Source organism: Alligator mississippiensis, chromosome 3 (assembly GCF_030867095.1).
Source record: "Alligator mississippiensis isolate rAllMis1 chromosome 3, rAllMis1, whole genome shotgun sequence".
In the NCBI taxonomy this organism is placed as follows: domain Eukaryota; kingdom Metazoa; phylum Chordata; order Crocodylia; family Alligatoridae; genus Alligator; species Alligator mississippiensis.
Window position 1 is genome coordinate 94917014 of NC_081826.1, and position 23429 is coordinate 94940442.

General features: G+C 43.2%; 1 protein-coding gene across 1 annotated transcript in view; it reads left to right on the forward strand.

Annotated features, from left to right (window-relative positions):
* The window catches only part of NDUFV2 (NADH:ubiquinone oxidoreductase core subunit V2), a 45384-nt gene that overhangs the window by 20997 nt on the left and 958 nt on the right, over nt 1-23429 (forward strand). The window contains exons 3-7 of the mRNA XM_014606659.3: nt 3384-3446; nt 3533-3649; nt 8008-8176; nt 9782-9891; nt 22990-23066. Of these exons, the coding sequence (XP_014462145.1) occupies nt 3384-3446; nt 3533-3649; nt 8008-8176; nt 9782-9891; nt 22990-23066 (536 nt within the window). The remainder of the gene's footprint in view (nt 1-3383; nt 3447-3532; nt 3650-8007; nt 8177-9781; nt 9892-22989; nt 23067-23429) is intronic.

Here is a 23429-nt window from a genome sequence, read left to right on the forward strand (position 1 = left end):
CTGTTTCCAATGATTCCTGTTCTTTCACCAGCTTTACATGTCTGGCAAACATCACCAAACTTCTATATAGATGAGAGACTTTCCAATCCCTCTCTTGGCCTGTCATACGTGATCAGTGTGGCCCTACCCTCCTTGAGGTGGAGCTAGCCCAGACAGCCCCACGTTTCATCTGCATATATATTTTGGAGGTTTCCAGGACTTATAGATTCATAGATGTTAGGGTCGGAAGGGACCTCAATAGATCATCGAGTCCGACCCCCTGCATAAGCAGGAAAGAGTGCTGGGTCTAGATGACCCCAGCTAGATGTCTATCTCACCTCCTCTTGAAGACCCCCAGGGTAGGGGAGAGCACCACCTCCCTTGGGAGCCCGTTCCAGACCTTGGCCACTCGAACTGTGAAGAAGTTCTTCCTAATGTCTAGTCTAAATCTGCTCTCTGCTAGCTTGTGGCCATTGTTTCTTGTAACCACCGGGGGCGCCTTGGTGAATAAATACTCACCAATTCCCTTCTGTGGCCCCGTAATGAACTTATAGGCAGCCACAAGGTCGCCTCTCAACCTTCTCTTGCGGAGGCTGAAAAGGTCTAGTTTCTCTAGTCTCTCCTTGTAGGGCTTGGTCTGCAGGCCCTTGACCATACAAGTTGCCCTTCTCTGGACCCTCTCCAGGTTATCCGCATCCTTTTTGAAGTGTGGCGCCCAGAATTGCACGCAGTACTCCAACTGCGGTCTGACCAGCGCCCTATAGAGGGGAAGTATCACCTCCTTGGACTTATTCGTCATGCATCTGCTGATGCACGATAAAGTGCCATTGGCTTTTCTGATGGCTTTGTCACACTGCCGGCTCATGTTCATCTTGGAGTCCACTAGGAGTCCACTAGGACTCCAAGATCCCTTTCCGCTTCCGTTCCACTAAGCAGGTCATTTCCTAGGCAGTAGGTATGCTGGACATTTTTCCTCCCTAGGTGCAGCACTTTGCATTTCTCCTTGTTGAACTGCATCCTGTTGTTTTCTGCCCACTTGTCCAACCTATCCAGGTCTGCCTGCAGCTGTTCCCTGCCCTCCGGCGTGTCCACTTCTCCCCATAGCTTTGTGTCATCTGCAAACTTGGACAGAGTACACTTCACTCCCTCGTCCAAGTTGCTGATGAAGACATTAAAGAGTATCGGTCCAAGGACCGAGCCCTGCGGGACCCCACTGCCCACACCCTTCCAGGTTGAGACCGACCCATCCACCACGACTCTTTGGGTGCGACCCTCTAGCCAATTCGCCACCCACTGGACTGTGTAGTCATCCACGCCACAGCCTCTTAACTTGTTCACCAGTATGGGGTGGGATACCGTATCGAAGGCCTTCCTGAAGTCTAAGTATACGACATCCACCCCTCCTCCTGTGTCCAGGCATTTCGTAACCTGGTCATAGAAAGAGACTAGGTTGGTCAGGCACGATCTGCCCGCCACAAACCCGTGCTGGTTTCCCCTCAGCATAATTTGCCCTGCCGGGCTCTCTCAACTGTGAGCCTTGATAATTTTTTCAAAGACTTTACCAAGGATGGAGGTGAGACTGACTGGCCTATAGTTGCCCGGGTCCTCCTTCCTCTCCTTTTTGAAAATGGGGACCATGTTAGCCCTTTTCCAGTCCTCCGGGACTGTGAGAGAGAACATGCAGTTCCAGTCATGAGTGAGGGGCTAATTCTCATGTGGATCCTTTGTGGAGAGGGTATCTGGAGTATATGCACATACTGAGCAGTGCTGGGCTGTCAGGTCACCATGGCTTGAAATGCTGGCACCCAGCCCAATAAACTGTGTGATAATAAATCATGAGCCATTTGGACTATTATTAGGCATAGTTTATACTTTGTATAAGGAGGTGTACAAGTACTGCTCAAAAGTCTTAATAAAGTATGTGCTGAAACTTGCAGAAGTATGCAAGAAGTTCAGATGTATCAATTCTGGATGAACTAAGTCTGTAGTAATTGTATATATTCAAATTACTGTGAGTATGTTTATTTCAAAGTCAGTACATTTTTTTGGCTCCTTTTTTTTCAAATTAACAAGGTTTTCCTATGCAAAGTTGAGGGGCAGACAGCTGCTGTGGGTTGGGCCAGAGCCAAATGCACAGCAGCTTCCTGCCCCACCCCTCTTTCCCCCACTTACTGTCACATGCAGCGCTCGTGCTCTGGGAGGTAACAGATCCTAAATAAGGTCTGACGGTAAGGGGGTGAGGGATGAGGTAGAGACTGTGGGGGCAGGAAGGCCACAGGGGGAAGAACTAGGGTAGAGCATAAGGGGGCCACCTGACCTCCTTCCATATCACTATTTTCCCTGCTGTAGCAGTTGGAGAGGGACAAATTTAAAACAACCCTTCAATAATTCGATTCTATACCTGGAAAATTATTTTTTTTAAATACACATTTTCCGTGTATAGTATCTAATTACTAGGGGATTGTCTTGTATTAAGGCTCGTTTTGGATTTGAGCAAATACATTTGAGTCTAACATCACTTTTAATATTCAAAACATGCTAAATATAACATCACATGTCTTAACTCTAAAAGGAATATGAGCCTTTACAATTGAATTAACCTGAAAGTTTTCTCATTTTGAATGTTATCAAATCAGTTTAATTTATAATCTTGCTGAAAATTTAGTGTTGCCTAACATTCTGATAAATTGCTCATAAATATTATTAAATGCTATAAATAGGATTGGTCTCTGTTTATATCAGGCTTGTTTTAAACTGTGTTTTATGTATCTGTCTTACTATTGTCACAAAACTCCTTGCTTTAAAAAATGACTTCTTGCTCATAGCGAAGAGAAAATTCTGCTCTTTTATATATTTTTCTCCAACTACAAAAACAAATTTTCATAGTCACTGAACTAACATATAATAATGCCCCCAGGTTCTGACAAGTAAGGATTAGATTACAAGTTTAGATATTCTACGTGTTTTAACAAACTCATCTTAAAGAAGGTATATTTTATTTACTTTATAACCACATTCAGCGATTCTCATGCGTGCCATGGCATCTTGGAGTGTCTTGAGATCTCTTCAAGGATGCTGTGGGGTGCATGCAATGTTATTACTGTTAAGTGTGCACATATGATTCACTAGATAAACCCAGAGATTTCAAACAGGAATCCGTAGTGTCAAAGGCATCCTGACGTGGTGTTTCTGAATTCTTTGCAACAGAAGAACTGTTTTATTATATTTCTGTAGTAAGAAAACAAGTGAAATCTAAGAGTTGGCATTTTTCACTGATTGCCTCAAGTCCACTGAGGGGTGTCTTGAGTCTAAAAAGGTTGATAACTATTTAATTATATTGTGAAATATTCTGTTTTTTCCCCCTTTATAATAGCATTTTGACCTGTTTTTGTTCTTTCTTTTAGCACAGAGATACTCCTGAAAATAACCCGGATATTCTGTTTGACTTCACACCTGAAAACTATAAGGTATTCATAAAAGGGCATAAAACTGTACAGAAAAGAACACAAAACTGAACCTAAGTGTTGTAAATTATAATTTTTCTTTCAAATAGAGAATAGAAGCAATAGTAAACAACTATCCAGAGGGACATAAATCTGGAGCTGTGATGGCAGTACTAGATCTGGCCCAGAGACAGCATGGATGGCTGCCCATCTCTGTTATGAACAAGGTACTTAATAAGTAGCATTTTTAAAGCATCATTTTACTACTATTGATGAAAAATCTTAGCACTACTAATAGGATAAATACATTAGAATGTTCATGCTTGAACATGTTAATGAAGAAGTTTAAATCTGGCCTAAGATTGTGAGAATCAAATTGATTTTACAAATTGTCGCGTAGGTTCTGTATCTGCATTGAGTGCTAGAACCTTCAGGCCTAACAGCAAACAAATTTGAGTTGCTCTGCTCCAATCAAAAAAGCAGTATGCAGGTAGAAACAGAGGCTTGTAAGCATTTGTTCACAATTGAAGGGAAAAGGAACATGCAAACAACCTGTTTGACGACCCCCTCCCCGCCATTTCATTCCAACTTCTCCAAGTAGCAGTAGGGTATACATACATAAAAGATAGAATTCAGTCCCTGGGCTGGCAGCATCGTGATTATCTGTAAACTGCTTATGGCAAACGTGCATCTTGCATCACTTTGTAGCAACTGTTTCCAACATTTGTTTCTTATCAAATTGGTTCATCACAGATATGGCAAAAAAAACTAGTGCAAAACTCAAAATGAGAGGATAGGGACAATCAAATAAATAAAAATGTGTATTCATTTTGTGAAAGAAATATAGTGAGAGTTAAAAAAATACAATAATATAGATTAAAGTGTGATTTTTATCATGCAATTAAAATGTGAACTTTTTTAATCAACTTGAACCACAGTAGTTTCTATAGTACCTACAACAGTTGTCAGCAATGGATGTAAGTGAACCTCTGCGTGGAACATATAGGTTAGACTACATTCTCTAGATGTGCAGCTATGTTTAGCACCATTTCAGCAACCATGAATACATTTTCCACTGATATTGAAGCCTTATGTTGGCTTACTCTAAACTTGATTTTTATTTTTTAAATCTGTTTTATACATAATAAACTAGTAAGATGCAGCAAAAGTTCTTCCTCAGGCCATATATATTTCAGCAATAAAGTGAATCAAATGCTAAATCTGTTAGAATTAAACTATCTTGTTTTTGTTATGGTCCAAGAAATCTCTTCTGATAGGTTTTTTTATGTTAACAACTGCTGAAATTCAGCTATAGACAATTTAAAGAGAGAGACTAAAATTACTGTATAGGAAAGAATGTATTTGAATTTACTGTGAGTGAGGAGGCTCAGAATAAAGCTGCATACAAATGTTAATTTCTACCAGTGGAAATTTCTGAGAAATTTGCCTGGTAGAAACACTTCCAGGAGAGGGAACAGACATTCAGTCTGTAGCCATCCCCTCTCTCCTGCTCTCCATGCCTTCCCAAGATGAGGGTGACCCCCCAGTCTGGGGAAGATGGAAGCAGTGGGGAAAGAACCCCCACCCCACCCCCTGCACCTGCCCCAGCCTGGACTCTGGTGAACAGGGTGCGGGACTGGTTTCCAGGGTGGTGGGAGCACTGTGGCAGAGCCCAGCTTAAGAGCAGTGGTGCCTCCTCCTCCCCCTACTCCCAGATCAGTAGGAAAGGGGAAGGGAGTGGTGAGCGGTTAGACAGAGCCCCTTCCCAAAACTGGGTACTTCTGTGGCTTGGACTAGTCTGGGAGGGGAGAGGAGCAGTGGGGCAAAGTTCAGGGAAAGTGCCCCTGGGAAAAACTTAACCATGGTTGTTGCCAGGTAATTTTTCTCCCAGAGCAGCTGTTTTGGCTCTGGGAGAAAAAGCCTGAATGTCTGTACACTTCTTGTTTCTACCCAGAGAACAGCAGTTCTGGAAGAAACTGAACATCTGTACATAACCTTAGAAGAATCCCTGTTTAAAATATTTGGGTTTGGCAGGGATGAGGCATAGTAATATTAACTTAGAGCTAAGTGGAGAAGAGGATTTTGGTTTCATGGGAGATTTAAATACTGTATTTACTTGAATACAAGACAGGACTTTTTTCCCCAATCAGCAAGGGGGGGAAGTGCCTACTCCTATAAATGCATACAAAGAAACCTCACTAAATACATTGTCTATCATTAAACTACTGCCAAAAGCAGGAAATGCTTAGAAATGGAAACCAATTATGAAGCCGATTTAAATGCAGCCAACGCTGAGCATGCCTATAAAACACGTGCATTGCCCTCACCTCCTCCCACCACCAGGCATTTCTGCAGTGGGCCACGACTCTTCCCCAGAGGGGAGGTGGGGTGGGAGACAGCTCAGGCAGCATGAGGGGAGTGATGGCCAGGCCATGGCGGTGGACAAGCGGGAAGTGAAGGCAGTACAGTCCCCTCCCCTTGCCCCCTACTCTGTTACTCCTCGGGTTGCTGGTGACGAGGCTGATGTGGGGGACCTGGTGGCAGCAGTGGCAATGAGTCTTGCCACCCCGCTCTGCCTTCCCACTGGGCCACAGAAGCAGCTCCTGTCCATGCTGGTCTGGGCATGCTGTAGCCCCATGCCCCACTATGGGCGCACAAATCTGGGGGAACACATGCCCCCACCCCATTCCCTCCAGATGTGTTGCCTGTGGTGTCCCCACTGCTCCCCCCTCCCCCCCTGGCTCCCACCCCACACATTGGGGGTCTGAGGGCAGCAGGTTGGGAGTGGGGTACCAGCAGGATTAAGCGGGGTGGGGGGAGCTGTGGGTCAGGAGTGAGGGGCACCAGCCGGGATAGGAGAAGGTGGGCTGGGGGGACTATGGCTTGGGAGTGAAAGGCACTTGTATATCAGGGCTGCTAACTGCCACAAAGCAAAGGTGGGGATGGGGGACAACTGCAGCTAGACTTGCATCCTGGTTAGTGAAGGGGAAAGGAGGAGCTCTGATTTTCTATGATAAAAAAACAAAATCAAATGCCAACATATAGGTATTTATAATTTATTTTATTATGATTGAGGCACTGGTAGGCTTCCAAATTGCTTTAAAATTGTATATATATCAATAAAAAATGTGTTCAACTGATACCTGTATATATAGTGGCACTTCATTTTAATCGTGGAAAAATGTGCATTTTGGAGGGGGTTTAATAGATAATTTTTTTTCTTAATTGGAGAATTTGCAATTTTTAAACAGAAAACCAGGTTCCCTGAATCAGGCATAGTTTGTACTATATATATATATATATAAATAGGTACAAAACTGCTAAAACTTGCAGTAGTTTCAAGAAAAGGTAAAATGCATCAATTCTGGATGAACAAAGTCTGTGGGTACCTGTAATAATTTGCTTATATGTGAATTTTGTCCCTCACTTCCATGTGCTCAGGTAGAGCAGGGTCCATCAGGGGGGGAAGAAGTTGGGTGGGGGGCAGAGGACAAAGGGGCTACCTGACCTCCCAGATCTTTTTTCCTGCTGTATCAGTGGGAGGGAGACAAATTCAAGGTAGACCTCCAGTAATTAGATCCTATACCTAGAAAAATACATTAAATATATACATTTTCCATACATAAAATCTCATTATTAAGGTTTGTGTTATATTCAGGGTCATCTTATTTTTGAGTGAATATGGTATTTTGGAGCAAACACCAGCTCTTCTGAAATTCTGTGAAAGGAAAAGCAGTCCATCTGAGTTACATGTGCCAAAAAGTAATATTGATGCTGATTTACTCTCCTTTTTCATTTTTATATGTAGGTTCCCATAACCCATTTCTACATTTAGGTGACTGTTTGGAGTGTCTGTTTTAAATGAATAACTTGGAATCAATTTTTATCACTAAAAGTTGTGATTCTTTTTCTTCCTAGCAAAAAAAAATTTTTTTTAGATACTGTCATACTATTATTTTAAAGATACAGTGATATCTTTAAAAGTTTTCCTTCGGGTATATATTTCTTGGTTAGGATGTGCGTGGTTCCTTGTTGATGAGATAGTTGAACAATTCAGAATGATGAATTATGTAAACTTCACACGGCTCCTTATTAAAGGCATGAGAGTCGCAAAGTGATGATTTTATTTTTTTTTGTAAATTCTCTTGTACTGAAGGTAGCCATTGCAAGTAACTTTTTATTTTAGCTTCATCGTCGTACTGAGGGGTGTCAGTACTACAGGACAGGGGTGTCAAACTTGCCTGGTTTCCCACTCCCCAGTCAGATCCGAACCACAGAGACAACAGGGTGAGTGGTGACAGCAGCTGTCGGGGTTAATACCACTCACCCCCAGTGGATTTTGGTGTCCCTGATCTTGGCAGTGGGCCCTATCCTCAAATTACCATCTCCTTTATGAGCCCTGTGGGCCATACAGCATGGCTCCAGGTCGGATCCTGCCCATGGTCTACAAGTTCGGCATTCCTGCTATAAGGTACTTGACCAGAATTAACATTATCAGTGCTTTTGAAAACAGAGCAATTTTCTGAAATTTCTCTAATAATACCTTAAGAGAATAAAAATTTATGTACTATTCTCTTTTTCTTAGGTTGCTGAAGTCTTGCAAATGCCTCCCATGAGAGTGTATGAAGTTGCAACTTTCTATACAATGTATAATCGTAAGCCTGTTGGAAAATACCACATTCAGATCTGCACAACTACACCTTGTATGTTGAGAGACTCTGACAGCATATTAGAGGCCATTAAGAAGAAACTTGGTATGATACAAATGACATTTTATATTTTCTAAAATTGTGTTTTTACAAATAGTGCTACAAATTTTCAGTGCCTGCAAATTTGATATTTCACTATCCAAATAAGATCTTTCAAAATGAGGAATTTATGTGGTGGTGGTGATGCAAAAAGAAAATACAGTTGCTTTTTAAGTTTAGATATAAACTTGTTTATCCTTATTATTTATTCCAAGATATTCTTATTTATTCATATATATTAGTAAGAATAAATTTGAAATTTATGAATTTTAGATTTGGAACAATAATGAGTAAATGGATTTAACAGCACTATAAGGTAATGGTGTAGAGAGGACAAAGAAAATATTTCTCTGGAGTGATCCCTCTTGATTTTATAGACAGCTTGAGAGAGAAGGAGTTTTGGTTTCAGAATTAAAATGTGAACCATGGGATCTTTGGAAAATTCAGGGTGTCCCATCCCACTAATATTGAAACATGTTTCTCTATCAGGTGGTATCAAAAAAATGGGTGCCCTTATCACATTTTTAAAAAATATATGTCTCTGCATTTGTTATCTCCAACATAGCTGTGTAAGAAATAAGTACTATTTGAATAAACTTGAAATCAAAGATGCCCCTTCTCAAAATTATGAGTAAAATGGGCTAAGTTCCATTATAATAAGGATTTCAATGTGATGACCTGTATTTCTGGTCCCTCCCTCCCCTCCCCCAGTAATTACCTTCATCATTCTTTAGACTGATAGGCTTAATATTGCAACACATGGCTTATTATGGAGAAGAGGATTATAAATAGTACATTTTAAAAAGTTGAGATTTGGTATTTTATTTTTCAGGCATAATTTACAGAAAAATGGTGTTGCTGGGTGCTTTGAAATCTCAGTCAGTATGGTTTGAAATGCTCTGTTTCACGGTTGCATCTTCCTTGCAGAAATTGCCTTGTCTTGAAAACTAAAATCATGGCTGCTGCCATTTTTTTTCACCAGCACCATGCTTCTATTTGCATAGTTCGGTTGGAATGATCACTTAGGCCCAGCTATGTAAGCCAGTAGCAGACATCTAATTATTTTGGTTCTAGTCCTGCATATCAGCAAACTTGAGAACAGTGGAATTAAATAGTTATAAATATGCAAGATTGATACCTTAATGCCCAAATTTACAACTTGTTGACTGCCACCTTCTATGGTTTGTATGCTCTGCTCTCACTTCTCTTGAAGTGGAGGCAATTGGCATCTAGCCCAGTTGGAGCTGGAGCAAGTCCTTTACTTGGTGATGGTAAATGCATGTCTTCTCTCCCCTTTTTAAATTAATTTTCTCCTTGGTTTCTGTCCAAAAATATAGCTGAGTAGAATTAGTCCTCTAATCTATTGATAAATATGTAATTGGTTTATAAAATAATTTTAAGAAATATGAAGCGAGTGAGTAGTTTTTCGAAATGTTTTGCTTAATTGAACTAGAGCTGTTTGAGAAGTGTTGATAGGAAAATCAGATAAGAACTAGAAGAGTTTTTACATATGAGGTGAAAATTAAAATGAATCATGAAACATTTAAAAACCTTTTCCTGTTAAATTTCTTAAATAGCCACTGCTGAACCTAATGTTCTTTGTTACTTTAGGCATACAAGTTGGTGAAACAACACCTGATAAACTTTTCACATTAGTGGAAGTGGAATGTTTGGGTGCTTGTGTGAATGCACCAATGGTACAAATAAATGATAATTATTATGTAAGTATTTCATTCTGTTTAAAAATGCATAATAGTTTAACTTGAATGTTGTTCATGCGATATATAATTTGCATTATCTTAGATTACAAAATTCTAGCAGCTCAGGTAATTATCAAGTACTAATTGACTTACAAATTTTATAGATTGTCTTTCTGCTGTGTGAAAGACTGTCTTCAAAACTATTTTAGAACTGCAGTACCCTGTGCTTAATGTTGAACATACCAAGAAGATGCTTTTAACTTTCTGGAAGCTAAAGCAGCGAATCTCAACCTTGAGATCCTTTCAAAGGGGCTGCAGGATGCCATGCAGTGTTAGCACTGTTAAGTGCACCAATAGGATTCACAAAATAAACCAAGGGATTTGAAATATGATTTTTTAGTGTTAAAAAATTGACTTGTTAAGGGCCCTTATGAGTTCTTTTCAGTGAAAGAATGGCTCTGTTATCTTTCTGTAGACACACACAACCTGTGAAAATTAAGAACTGTTATTTTGGAAGGGGTGCTTTGAGTCCAAAAAAGTTGAGAACCACTGAGCTAAAGTATCTTGTAGTTTCTTTATCTACAAGAGACTACACACATCATTTTGTACATTGTGATAGATAAAGCATTCTAAAGGGACCAGTAGGAGCTTTTTTAATGTTCACATTTTCAAAATTGGATCACAAACAAAAGTACTTGTATATAGTTTTTTAGTGTGGTATGAATCTGTGAACTCTCATAGGTTTGGAGAAGTTGAAAGATTTAATTCTGTAGGACACGCCTGATCTAGACAAAGTCTACTGTACAAAACCAAATTTGGGTGAAGTTAGGAATATTTTAAATAAGAACTTCAAATTACTGAGTTGGGTTTGGGCTTAACATGGAATCAAATGCCTACTGCACTCAGATGGCTTCATTTAAGAAAAAAGTAAGTCTCTAGGCCTCAATGGAGAATTGTCAATGAAAATTAGGAAGTTTTCCTATCAGAGCTGACATTTAGGCAAACCACTTCTAAGAGTATCCTTTTTGATAGGAGAATACTCCATCTTTGGAGGGGAAGAGGAGGGAAGGGGCATGGGCTCACGGCAGTGAATATGACCCCCACTAGAAGCAGGATAGAGCTGCAGACAGCTCGTCTGGGGGTTGGGATGGGGATGCGGAGGCTGGGGAGGGGGGACAGCTCCCTACTGTTGCATGCAACCCCGGGGGAGGCATGTGCCCCCTGGATTTGTGAGTGGGGTGAGGGCGGGCTGTGGGCTGGGAGCAGCACCAGCCTCTTCCTGGTGGTGGGACTGGGCTGGGGATGCATTCAGCGGGGGGAAGGGGGACAGTTGGTGGCAGCGCTGGCACTGGGAGTGGTGGCTATGGGGTGGGCTAGAGCCACCCCAAAATTACTTGTAGCCACTCCTTCAACTGCCGCCACCACCTGCCCCAGTGGAAGATAATACAGCTGTGCCCCCAGTTTCTTCAATGTTTGAATGAATTTATTTTTAATAGGCTTTGCAAGAATAGTAGTTACTTTAAAAATCTAAATATTATTAAACTAGGAAGTTAAAAACTGAAATTGCAAACTAATTGCATGAATGAGGTAAGGGTAATACTCCTGAAACAAATGTTTGAGAACAAACCATTTCATATTGAAGGACACTCAGGCAGCCTCAACTCTGTTGTACTGTGGAAAGCCTCCAGTCTTAAATGTTACGTTTTTTTTAATCAAGGTTGACCAGGGGCATTTTGACGTTGCAGCCAGATGGCAGTAATTTTACAGGTTCATGGATTTCTACACTTCCTAGTTTAATTTGGGAATAAAGAGACATCAGGCATTGCTTTTAGATATCAAATGTATAATTATGAAGCCATTTTTGGACGTATACCTATTCACTAATCTAACTCATGTTCTTGGCACAAGTGCTGTAATTTCATGCTATGTAATGGTGCATAGAATCTTTAGTATTACCTCTAATACAATTTCCTGCTTAAATAAAGTACTTATTTTATGGCTGTTTAAAGATTATAGAAAAATAAGAACCATTGCATCTGGTTTCCATTTAAGGACTTCAGTGTTAGTCAGTGGTGACTGATAAACTGATGTGGCTAGATAGGTTTGGTTCAGTAGCAGAAATGAAGTTGTTTGGATTACTTTAATGGAAATGTTTTTCAGCTATTTCATGACATGTATGTGTATGTTTAAACATTCTTGTAAGATGCATGTAACTTTAAATCTGGGAAAGAGGGGGATCCAATTCCACTAGTATCCTTCTCAGTAAATGTACAGAGCATGACTTGCTCATCACAAATACCATCTTCAGACAGTGTGACAAATATAAGACCATTTGGAAATGCCCATGCTCCAATCACTGGCACCTTCTTGATTATATTATTGTTAGAGCCCATGATTGTACTGATGGCCGTATCACCCAAGCCCTGAGAGGTTCAGATGACTGTTGGATGGACCACCATTTAGCCAGATCAATCATGGATATGCAGTTTCCTTCATAACACCGTAAACAATGGAAAGGAATGAGGAAGTGATTTAACATCAAGGCACTCCAAAACCAAGCTAGATGGGAGGCTTTTCAGCAGTGCTTTACTGAGAGACTCTCTGACCTACCTGATGACAACAACATCAAGGACATCCAGGCACATCGGGGGAACTTAAGAACACTATTCACAAGGCATGCACTGAATCTAGGGGTGCACTGATAAAGATTTTCTGGCCAATACTGATAGATGATTATTAACCAGCCATATTGGCCGATTTACAGGAATGCAACTGGGCTGCTTAGAAAGTAGCATCCTGCTGGTAAGTCTTTGGGGGAAAGGGGCATGGGGAGGCAGATCAAGGCCTGCATGGTGAGTGAGGCAGGGGTAGGGGTAGGCACTGCCCAGCTAGGGCAGTGAATAGGACCCTAGGGCAGGGCACAGGACAGAACTGCGGGTGGCTTATCCAGGGGGGGGTGGGGAGGGGGGCTATTCCTCACTGCTGCACAACCTGGGGAGAAGCATAAAGGAGCATGTGCCTCCCCTCCCCCTGAGATTTGTGCATGGGGTGAAGGCAGGTTGCCCACTGCAGGCTCAGGGTCAGGGGCAGTGCCAACCAGCAAAAATGAGTCTCACCATCATCCCAAAGCTATAGTTCAGAGGAGACTGGGGCATCAAGAACCAGTGGTGCCACGAGCAAAGGCTATGGAGATCCAGAGTTTTGCTGATCAACATGACATGAGAAGCTTCTTTCAAGCAATACAAGCCATCCATGGGCCACATTCCAATGGCCCAACCCCCTGCAATCCCAGGATGGCTCCTCCCTTCTCACGGACAGTGTATCTATCTAACAACACTGGAAGGAGCACTTCAAGATTTTACTCAGCCATGAATCTCAGGTCTCAGCTGCCATTTGAGTCCAGCCCTTGACACCCAGTAAGAGAATATCTTGCTGTTCTCCCATCCTTCAAGCAAGTCTGGCATGCCATCATTCAGACCAAGAACAATAAGGTGCCAGGCCCAGATGGCATTCCTGCAGTTGTCTTCAAAGCTGGTGGAACAACACTAGCATAAAAACTTCACCAAATTCTCATCAAAATATGGGTTAACAAGGAACCTCCACCTGACTTAAAGAATGCCAACATTGTGACTATCTTCAAGAAATGAGAAGTCAGTGTGGGAACTACCAAGGCATTGCTCTCCTCTCTGTTGCTGGGAAGTTTCTTACTCACATCCTTCTGAATCACTTCCTCCCCCTTGCCGAAGATGTCCTCCCAGAATCCTAGTCTGGCTTTAGACCAGTTTGGGGTACCAACATGATTTTTGTTGCCTGACAGACTCGGGAGAAGCGCAGAGAGCAACACCAGGAGCTGTTTATGGCATTCATAGACCTAACCAAGGCCTTCGACTCCATAGGTGTTGGCTAAGTTTGGTTGTCCATTGAAGTTCATCAGTGTCCTCAGGCTACTCCATGATGGGATGACTGCCACAGTCCTCTGCAATGGATCAGAGACCGACCCATTTGCCATCTGTACCGGTGTCAAGCAGGGCTGTGTCATCACCCCAACCCTTTTTTCTATCTGTCTTGCTGTGATTTTATTTCTTATCCATGACCACCTTCCTCCTGGAATTGGGGTTGAGCACTGGATGGTCAGCTTTTCAACCTGTGGCACCTTCATAGCAAAATGGAAATTACCAAGGTTGGCATCATTGACCTTCAGTATCCTGATGACTAGGGGTGCACTGATAAAGCTTTTCTTTGCTGATACCAATAGCAGATTATTCATCAGTCATATCAGTTGATACTGATTGTATAACCCATTTACAGGAATGCAGCCAGGCATCATGGAGAGCAGTGCCCTGCAGGTAAGTCTGTGGAAGGGAACGGGCATGGGGGAGGGAAGTGGTGGGGAGGGGTAGATCAAGGCCCCCATGGTGACAGAGGGGGTTGGGCAGGGGCTGGGGGTACTGCCCAGCCAGGGCGGTGAATGGAACCTGGGGCTGGGGTGGGGAGTGGGACAGAGTCCCGGGGATCGGCGTCTCTGTGCTTAAAAATGGCAGGGCGCTTGGACAGAAGTTTGTCAAATGAGGTTTAGTTTAAGTGCCACTGCCACAATTTCTAAGGGAAGGGATGCTTCTAACTGGAGCAGGGTGAGGGTGGATGTGGGTTGCCTGCTGTGGACTTGGGGCTTTCCCCTCTGCTGCCTCTGCCTCAGGGGTTCTGCATTGGCCATGTGACCCCTGCCTGACCAGCAATAGGGAGCGCAACTTGCTGTCCCCACTGCTGCTGGGTGGGCAGGGGTTGCCTTGTCAGCATGGGACCCCCCCCAAGGAAAAGGCAGCAGAGTGGAGAACCCCAAGTCCACAGCAAGCAGTCCTGTGCACAAATTTGGAGAGGCATATGCGCCCCCATGCTTCCCTCCAGTGGAGGTGTGCATGCCGTGGTAGGGAGCCGACTCCCCCCGGCTTTAACCCCTATGGCCTGTGGACAAGCAGCCTACGATTCCATTCTGCTTCCTGCCCCAGCCCCAGGTCCCATTCACTGCCTTGACCGGGCAGCTGCTCCAGCCCCATGTTCCACTCCCTCCCTCACCGTGGGGGCCTGAATCTGCACACCTCCCCCATACCCCTTCCCCTCCATAGACTTACCTGTAGAGTGCTGCTCTCCATGCTACCCAGCTGCATTCCTGGCCACATGCATGCATGCAGCTGGGCATCCAGGGGCCCCGACCAGATGGTATATTGTATTTCTTGGTGACATTGTTGGCTACATCAGCCAAAAAAAGCTGATAGTCGATAATGTTAATTTTCCTTTTATCAGTGCCAATCCAGTATGGTATTGGTGCACCTCTCCTGACTACTGTTATCCTTGAGCACACTGAGACCAATCTGCAGTCCACCCATTACCTTTTTTCAGGTGCCTATCATAGGCGGGGACTCTCCCTTTAATATTGGGAAGGCCCAGGTGCTCCATCAGCCTGTCCCAGCACAAGCTGCCTCCTCACCCCCACAAATTACCATTAGTGGAGAACCCCTGGAAAACATCAAGCACTTCCCATACCTTGTCGCCCATTTCTCCCAGTCAAGCCAGTCTTGATGTAGAAATTGAACATAGGATTTGCTGTGCCAGCATATCCTTTGGAAATCTGTTTTGCCATGTCTTTGCCGATCTGATGTGCAGGTGGAAATTAAAATCCTGGTCTATGGTGCAGTGGTTATCCCCATGCTCCTCTACGGGTGTAAGATATGGGTGACATATCGAAGCCATCTTAAACACCTGGAATAGTTTCATATATTCATAGATGCTAGGGTCAGAAGGGACCTCAATAGATTATCGAGTCCGACCCCCTGCATAGGCAGGAAAGAGTGCTGGGTCTAGATGACCCCAGCTAAATGCTTATCTAACCTCCTCTTGAAGACCCCCAGGGTAAGGGAGAGCACCACCTCCCTTGGGAGCCCGTTCCAGACCTTGGCCACTAGAACTGTGAAGAAGTTCTTCCTAATGTCTAGTCTAAATCTGCTCTCTGCTAGCTTGTGGCCATTATTTCTTGTAACCCCCGGGGGCGCCTTGGTGAATAAAACCTCACCAATTCCCTTCTGTGCCCCCGTGATGAACTTATAGGCAGCCACAAGGTCGCCTCTCAGCCTTCTCTTGCGGAGACTGAAGAGGTCCAGGTGTCCCAGTCTCTCCTCATAGGGCTTGACCTGCAAGCCCTTGACCATACGAGTGGCCCTTCTCTGGACCCTCTCCAGGTTATCCACATCCCTCTTGAAGTGCGGCGCCCAAAACTGCATGCAGTATTCCAACCGCGGTCTGACCAGCGCCCAATAGAGGGGAAGTATCACCTCCTTGGATCTGTTCGTCATGCATCTGCTGATGCACGATAAAGTGCCATTAGCTTTTCTGATGGCTTCGTCACACTGCCAACTCATGTTCAGCTTGGAGTCCACTAGGACTCCAAGATCCCTTTCCGCTTCCGAGCCACCAAGCAGGTCATTTCCTAGGCAGTAGGTATGCTGGACATTTTTCCTCCCTAGGTGCAGCACTTTGCATTTCTCCTTGTTGAATTGCATTCTGTTGTTTTCTGCCCATATGTCCAACCTGTCCAGGTCTGCTTGTAGTTGTTCCCTGCCCTCCAGTTCTTCCACTTCTCCCCACAGTTTTGTGTCATCTGCAAACTTGGACAGAGTGCACTTCACTCCCTCGTCCAAGTTGCTGATGAAGATACTGAAGAGTATCGGTCCAAGGACTGAGCCCTGCGGTTCCATTAGTGTTACCTCAGAAAGATGCTTTGCACTAGATGGGAGGACCGCTGCACCAATGTCAGTATCCTCTTTGCAGCTAACATAGCCAGCACTGAGGCAGAGATCAGGAAACATCAACTCTGCTGGGTTGGCTACTGTGTAGATGGCTGACACTCATCTCCTAAAACAAGTCCTCTTCTTTCAACTTAGTCATGGTAAGAGGACCTGTGGAGGACAGAGGAGATGCTACAAGTACACCCTGAAAGCATAACTTAAAAGTGGCATTAAGCCTACAAATGGAAGTGCTGGCTGGTAACAGGTCTCAATGGTGATGTACCGTACATCAAGTTACAGCCCACTTCGAAGAGAACTGTCTTGCTCAGGAAGCTGAGAAATGGCAGAGGACGAAAGAAAGCACGTAACGCCCCACCCCAAGGCACCACCTGTCATATCTGTCGAAAAACTTGCAGGGCCTGGATTGAACTTCTCAGCCCTCTTAACTCACCAATAATTCCCTCCCCCTCCTCCCAGCAGATATCATCCTTGTATTGAGGGATAGTTGAAGATGTATGTTTAAACATTCTAAGATGCATGTAACCTTTAAATCTGAATGTCCTGGTTTCTTTTTTTAAACAAACTGTTTTTTTGTTCTTACCCTTTCCTGGTACAACCTGAGAGTAAACAGTGTTTTCCCAACTCTGTTACTGGTGGGCTTAAGCCCTGAACCATAGAGTTTACCATATTTACTCTAATCCAAAACCAGGGTCCTCCCCCACCCCCCAGTCAGAATGGGTGATTGTGGGGGAACCTCATCTTAGATTTGAATACCAGCCCAGGGCAGGTGTTGGCTGAGCTTTGGCTTTGGCCCCAGGCTTGGGGTTGAAGGCAGAGCTAAGCCACCACCTGTCCTGCTAGAGCAGACCTGTGCAGTGGAGGGGGCGGAGAGAGGAAGGTGGAGGGTGAGTGTGGGGTAGGGTCGCCATCATACAGTACATTCCAGTTTTCTGCTATTCTGTTCTGTCCCCTCTATTGATACGAAACCCAACGCCTTTATGTCCTCTATTTTTCTCTTCAGGAGAGAAATCAGATGGCCTTTATGTCCTCCTTTTCTCTTCAAAAGAAAAATAGAGGACATAAAGGCGTCCGATTTCATATCAATAGAGGATAAAGGACAACCGGACTGTAATCTGCGACGGCCCTCATAATGTGGGTGTGATGTACCTGTGGTGTGTTGCTTGAGAGTGCAGGGGAGACCCCACGGCCTGCCCCTTCCCAGCCACTTGTCCTTCTCTGACCACTTGCCCTCCCTTCTCCCCTCCCCTCCACTTACCTTCAGTTCTAGCTCCAGCCCTAGATTTGCCACACTGATTAGCTGCGCTGGGCCAGGGCTGGCACATGACAGGCAGGTTAGGCTAGCTGGAGTGACATGCAGCAGGGGATGAGAGGGTGGGGGCCAATGTGGCAGGGGCAGGTGGGGTGGATGGGAGGCAGGCAGGGAGGATTAAGGGTTTGGGTCTGGCCCGTTCCTTCCCCTGCCACTGCTATCCCCACCACAGTGGTGGGAGGATGAATTTAAGATGATTCCTCCAATAATTAGATTCTTTACATGTCCAAAATTTTTTTTCCATATGTATAATCTAATTACTGGTTGTCTTAAATTTGAAGCCATCTTGATTTTGGGTATATCCCTTGCAAAATTCTTGTCTGTAATTCTTATTATTTGTATCACTGGATGCATTTGCCATTCATGGCAATACTTAATCCTTTTTTGAATCCTAGTAATCTTTTGGCCTCAGTAACTGGTAAAGATGAGTTCTATTGGTCTGATTGTATAGTGTGTGACAAAACTGATGAAGGAAGCAAATTTTAAAATGTCCTATTGACTTAATTGAACGTTCCCTTTTTTGTATGTTACATGAGAGAGTGAATACCAGGCTTCTGTGAGTCATTCATTTCTTTGTAGAGCTTTATCATATCCTCTTTTTTGGGATGCTGTTTCAGAGATGATAGTCTTTTCGGCATCCTTCATATATTGGAGTTTTTCCATGTCAAAACATTCTCATTGCCCATCCTTAGAGACCCACTTTCTGTTTCACCCCGTTTTGATACGGTGTGAGTAGAAGTGAATGTGGGATTTACGAGGAGAGTGTGCAATGGTGTAACTGTGTCCTGCCTCTTTCCCTCCATTCCCCAGCCTGTGTCCACCATTAAGAGAACATAGAGACCTTTTGGGTTATTGAGTCCAGTTCCCTGCTCTTGCAGACAGCAGTATTATAAAATCCTATTCATAAATTTATTGAGCTTTAACTCAAAACCAGTTATTTGCCTCACTCCTCATATTGAGGACTGTTTCATAACTTTACTCCCCTTTCTATTAGAAACTTGCTAATTTCCAGAGAGTTTATACTCATCTGTTCGTGTGCCAGTATTGTTGGTTAGCTTAAATTTTGTTCTTCTTCCTCTCAGGAGACATAGAGTGTAGTCATATCCTCAGTCAGTTTATATTTACTAAGTTACATAGCCAAACTCCTTCAGCCTCTCTTCTTAAGATAAATCCATCTTCCCCTAATCATCCTAATAGCCATTCTCTGCACCTGTTTGAATGTATTTTTCATGAAGATATAGATAACCAGAACTATATGCATAATTCTTTAGTATTTGCCCAGTACTTTGTACAACAGCATTAATACTTTCCTATCTCTGTTTGAAACATGTCAGCTGATATGTCTTAGGGTTGTGGATTTCTTCACAACTTTTTTCCCTGTTTTTATTAACCACTACTAAACCACTGAGGATAAGTCTTCATTATGAAATCCGCAGTGATGATGCATCTTTTTCTTGATGTAAAAATATATACTGTTTGAGTAGTTCAGATTATTTCTTCCAGTGTTTTGGTACATTTTTCAGTATTGAATTTCAGCTGTCAAGGCGATAACTTTTTACCTAGCATTGCTTATGTTCCTTTGCAGCTTGTCAAAATATTGGTTGGTGGTGCGTTTATGTAGTTTGAAGTCTTACTTGTCACCTCCTTTTTCAGATCATTGATAATATAGTGATTTTTAGTAAAAATCTTGTGACGTTCTGTGAACCTTTTGCCTTAATATTATTACTTACTCTTTTTTTTTGCCTCTCTTTAGTTTCTAATCCTTGCTACTACTTTTCCTTTCACTGCAGTTTAATGAATTTTTATTGGTCATTTTTGCACCTTGCTCTCAAGAAAACTTTCACCAGTTGTTTTGCTGCCTGGGCCTTTCTTTTCTAGGACTAATATTTCAGGAGTTAAAGGATGTTAATTGCTATTGAAAGTGCCAAAAAAATAAGTTTGTGAAAAGTTTAGAGCCTTAAAAAAGGAATGTGTAATTCTGAAAGAAATTGTGTTGTCTTTCACTTAAAGTGAAAGTATGCAAGGAATACAGTGTAACAGGTGCTGGGTGCACCTGTTACTTTAAGAAGGCAGAGGACTGTGGAAGGACCAGAGTCAAGCAGGGGAGCACATGACCAGAAAGGGGCAGAGCTTAACTGGGAGATAAGCCCCAGGCCAGAGCTGGGGCAGGCAGTCTCACCCTGGCTGCTGATATGGAAGGAGCTCCTGAGTGTGCTGCCGACAGTGGGAGAATATGTACTCCCAGGAGTTAAGAGAAGGCAGCCTTAGAGCTGGGCTAGGGCCTGGTGGCTTAGGGATTGAGACAAGGGGCGGTGATGGTCTCAACAGGCCTAGGAGGAAGGAGCCAGAGAGGGCTCAGGCCCAGGAGCAGGGCAGACTGAATGATAACATCTGCAAGACATGGGCATGGTGTAAGGGGTGGTTGGAACCATGTAATAAGCCCTTAAGGAGCTGAATAGTGATACCTGAAAAGCAGCATGAAATCAGGGATCCCTGGGTAACTTCCCTTTCCACGGATTTAATAACAACAAGGCATGGCAGGCAAGGAGAAGGGGAGCAAGTCTGAGAACCGAGGCAGAGCAGGGGCCAAGCAGCTACCCCTGAGATCAGCACCTGTTACATACAGTATAATGATATTGCATTCATTATATTAAAAAGCTCTGAAGAGGTTTCTTAAAAAATATTTTTCTTGGCAAATTTGGTCTAGTTAATAGGTTCTTCTTCCTCTTTTTCCACAGTGGTAAGAGTACTGACTAGTGGGATGCGACAGTTCAGGAATACCACAGTAAAGAAAATGAATTCTACTTTTAAGATGAAATTCAGATCATGCTGTGGCTTCCCTCTCATGTTTCCTTTGACGTAATTATTTTGCACTGATTATTCAGCTGGCTGGGTGTAGTATGCATTGCTGTACTAGGGAAATCCATAATCATGCTTTTGATAGAAAAATCAGTTTTGTTCTTGGCTACTGACCAATCATCTCTTAGTGCTTGTATGTATTTCAAAACATACAACATGTAATAATGGTAGAAAGGAAACTGTCCATTTTTCTACCACAATGCTCCACTTACCCTCTCAATTACAAGGGGCGCTGTGGGAAACCCTTCAAAGGGATTTGTCTTCAAAGAAAGGGAAGGGAAGATCCTGAATGGTATTTAAAGGCAAAAGCATAGAAATGGGACAGAAGAAAGAACTAGTATACAGAACAAAGTTGGTTGACTTCATTATTTTTTTTCTTCTAAACATTTTCGGTGTAGCAAATATACCTGATGGGATTTTTTATCTTTGTTACATTTCTAAACATCCCCACTAGTTCTGAATTGTGCATGTACATGATTAATGTAGGTTTTAATGGAACGATGGGTTGTAATACATTTAAGACAGACAAGGTTCTTTGGGTAGATGTGATATCTTTTATTAGACCAGCTACTCAAAGAACCTTGTCTGTCTTTATGTCCTTAGACCAACACGGCTACAACTAACAACCCTAACAAACTTACGAGAATTTCAGTTTGGGCTGGATTTGAATCTACTTTGGCAGTATTTTAAACATTGCAGATTTTGCCTGTATAATTAGAGGTGCACTGATACATCAGTCTGATATTGGATCGGCATTGATATTAAGAAAATTTACTATATTGGACATCGGCCATATCGGGCCGATAAATGCCCCCATGCATGTGCACAGCTGCAGTGCAGCATGCAGGCAGTGAGGAGCACAGCTTGGCAGTGTGGATAGCTGTTAAGTCTGGTGTGGTGGAAGGGAAGAGGGGAGGGGAGGGAAGGGAAATGGGGCTCGCCTGCTTGTGCGGCAGCTCCTGCTGCTCGTCCGGAAGGGCACAGGAGGGGTCATGTGCCCCCAGATCTGCACAGGGCAGGGTAGGCTGGGGCCAGGGCTGCACCAAACTCTTTCTGGCAGAGCAGTCTGTGCTGGGAAGAGGGCCGAGGGGGGGGGGCTGCAGTTACAAATTCACTGTAATCCCTTCCCAGCACAGCTTTGGCCCCACCCTACACAGATCTGGGGGCACCCTCATGCCCTCCCAAACTAGTGGCAGGAGTCACCGGGTGAGCACCAGACCAGTGGCTCCTGGATAAGCGGCCCAGTGTTGGGAGCTGCCTTTCCCCCACCCCCGCGCCCCACCCAGATGAGCTGCGTGCCCATCCTATGCCCGCCATAGCTGGGCAGCACTTGCCCCAGCCTCTGCTCCAGCCCTCCCTCCCCACAGAGGCCTTGATCTCGCACCCTCCAGGTCCCTTCCCTCCCCTCCCCTCCCCTCTCCTCTTCCACCACTCCAGATTTACCAGCTGGAGGCAGCACTCCACGCTGCTGGGCTGTGTATTGGAAATCGGATCGGTATTGGCCAATATGCCTTCTTAAAAATCCGCTATCGGTATTGGCCTCAAAAATCTCTATTGGTGCACCCCTGCGTATAATCATACTGTTAAAAAAAAAAAACAAACCCAAAATTAATCCATTTGAATGAAATGGGTCTTTAAAGTGCAACATTTTTCTTTAAAAAAAACTGAGACACAAAACACAAATCTGACTTTTTTTTAAATTATTTTTCAACCACAACTTTGAGCACAGTTTTAAACTGTGAAACTAGTTTTAATTGTCTAGGCAACTGCAGGTATAATGAGAGGCAGATAGATCTCCTTTCTGCAAGAATAAGTTAACCTGCAGTCACTTTCATAATATGTTTGTTATGTGCAAGTTCAACAGATATAGGTGATCTAAAATTAGCTGGTTTAAAATCCATTAAAATGTATTTATTATTATATTAGTTTATCATGAAACTTCTAGTCTTAGTTTTGCTAATTCTTTAAACCTGGATAGATATTAACTGATATGGTCAGATTGATTATCTGTCTTGTATTGAAAATGGTGAAGAATTTTTGGTTAATAGGTAAAAGGACTGTTAATTTGAGATATTGTGAATACTTCATATTGGCACAATTGATGACAATTCTACATTTTGTTTTAATATTATATGGTCTCTTTTATTATAGGAAGATTTGACACCGAAAGATATTGAAGACATAATTGATGAACTTAAGGCTGGCAAAGTTCCCAAACCTGGTCCAAGGTACGTTGTATAACAAGAGCTGAGTAATTAGAAATAGCTTTATGGGGGGAAGAGATGTTATTTTAGTGTCTAGTGAACTAGTGTGAAAGGGGACGGAGGTGGTACAGCTGCTAAGGTGGTTGACAAACCAGAGTTTGCAAGTTTAAGGCCATAGAAGAAGTGCTTATGGCGTGGCCCTGTCACATTCCAACAAATCTGTAAATTTTACTAAATACCTTGTCACACAAGGACACAAAAAAGATGGAAAGTTTCTGTGAAAGGTATTGGATTATATACCGTAGAAACAAAGGCTTCACTGTTTAGTGAAGTAAAGGTACAAGCTTTTCCATGTGTCTGAATCTGAATATAAAGAGGACTGGGCAA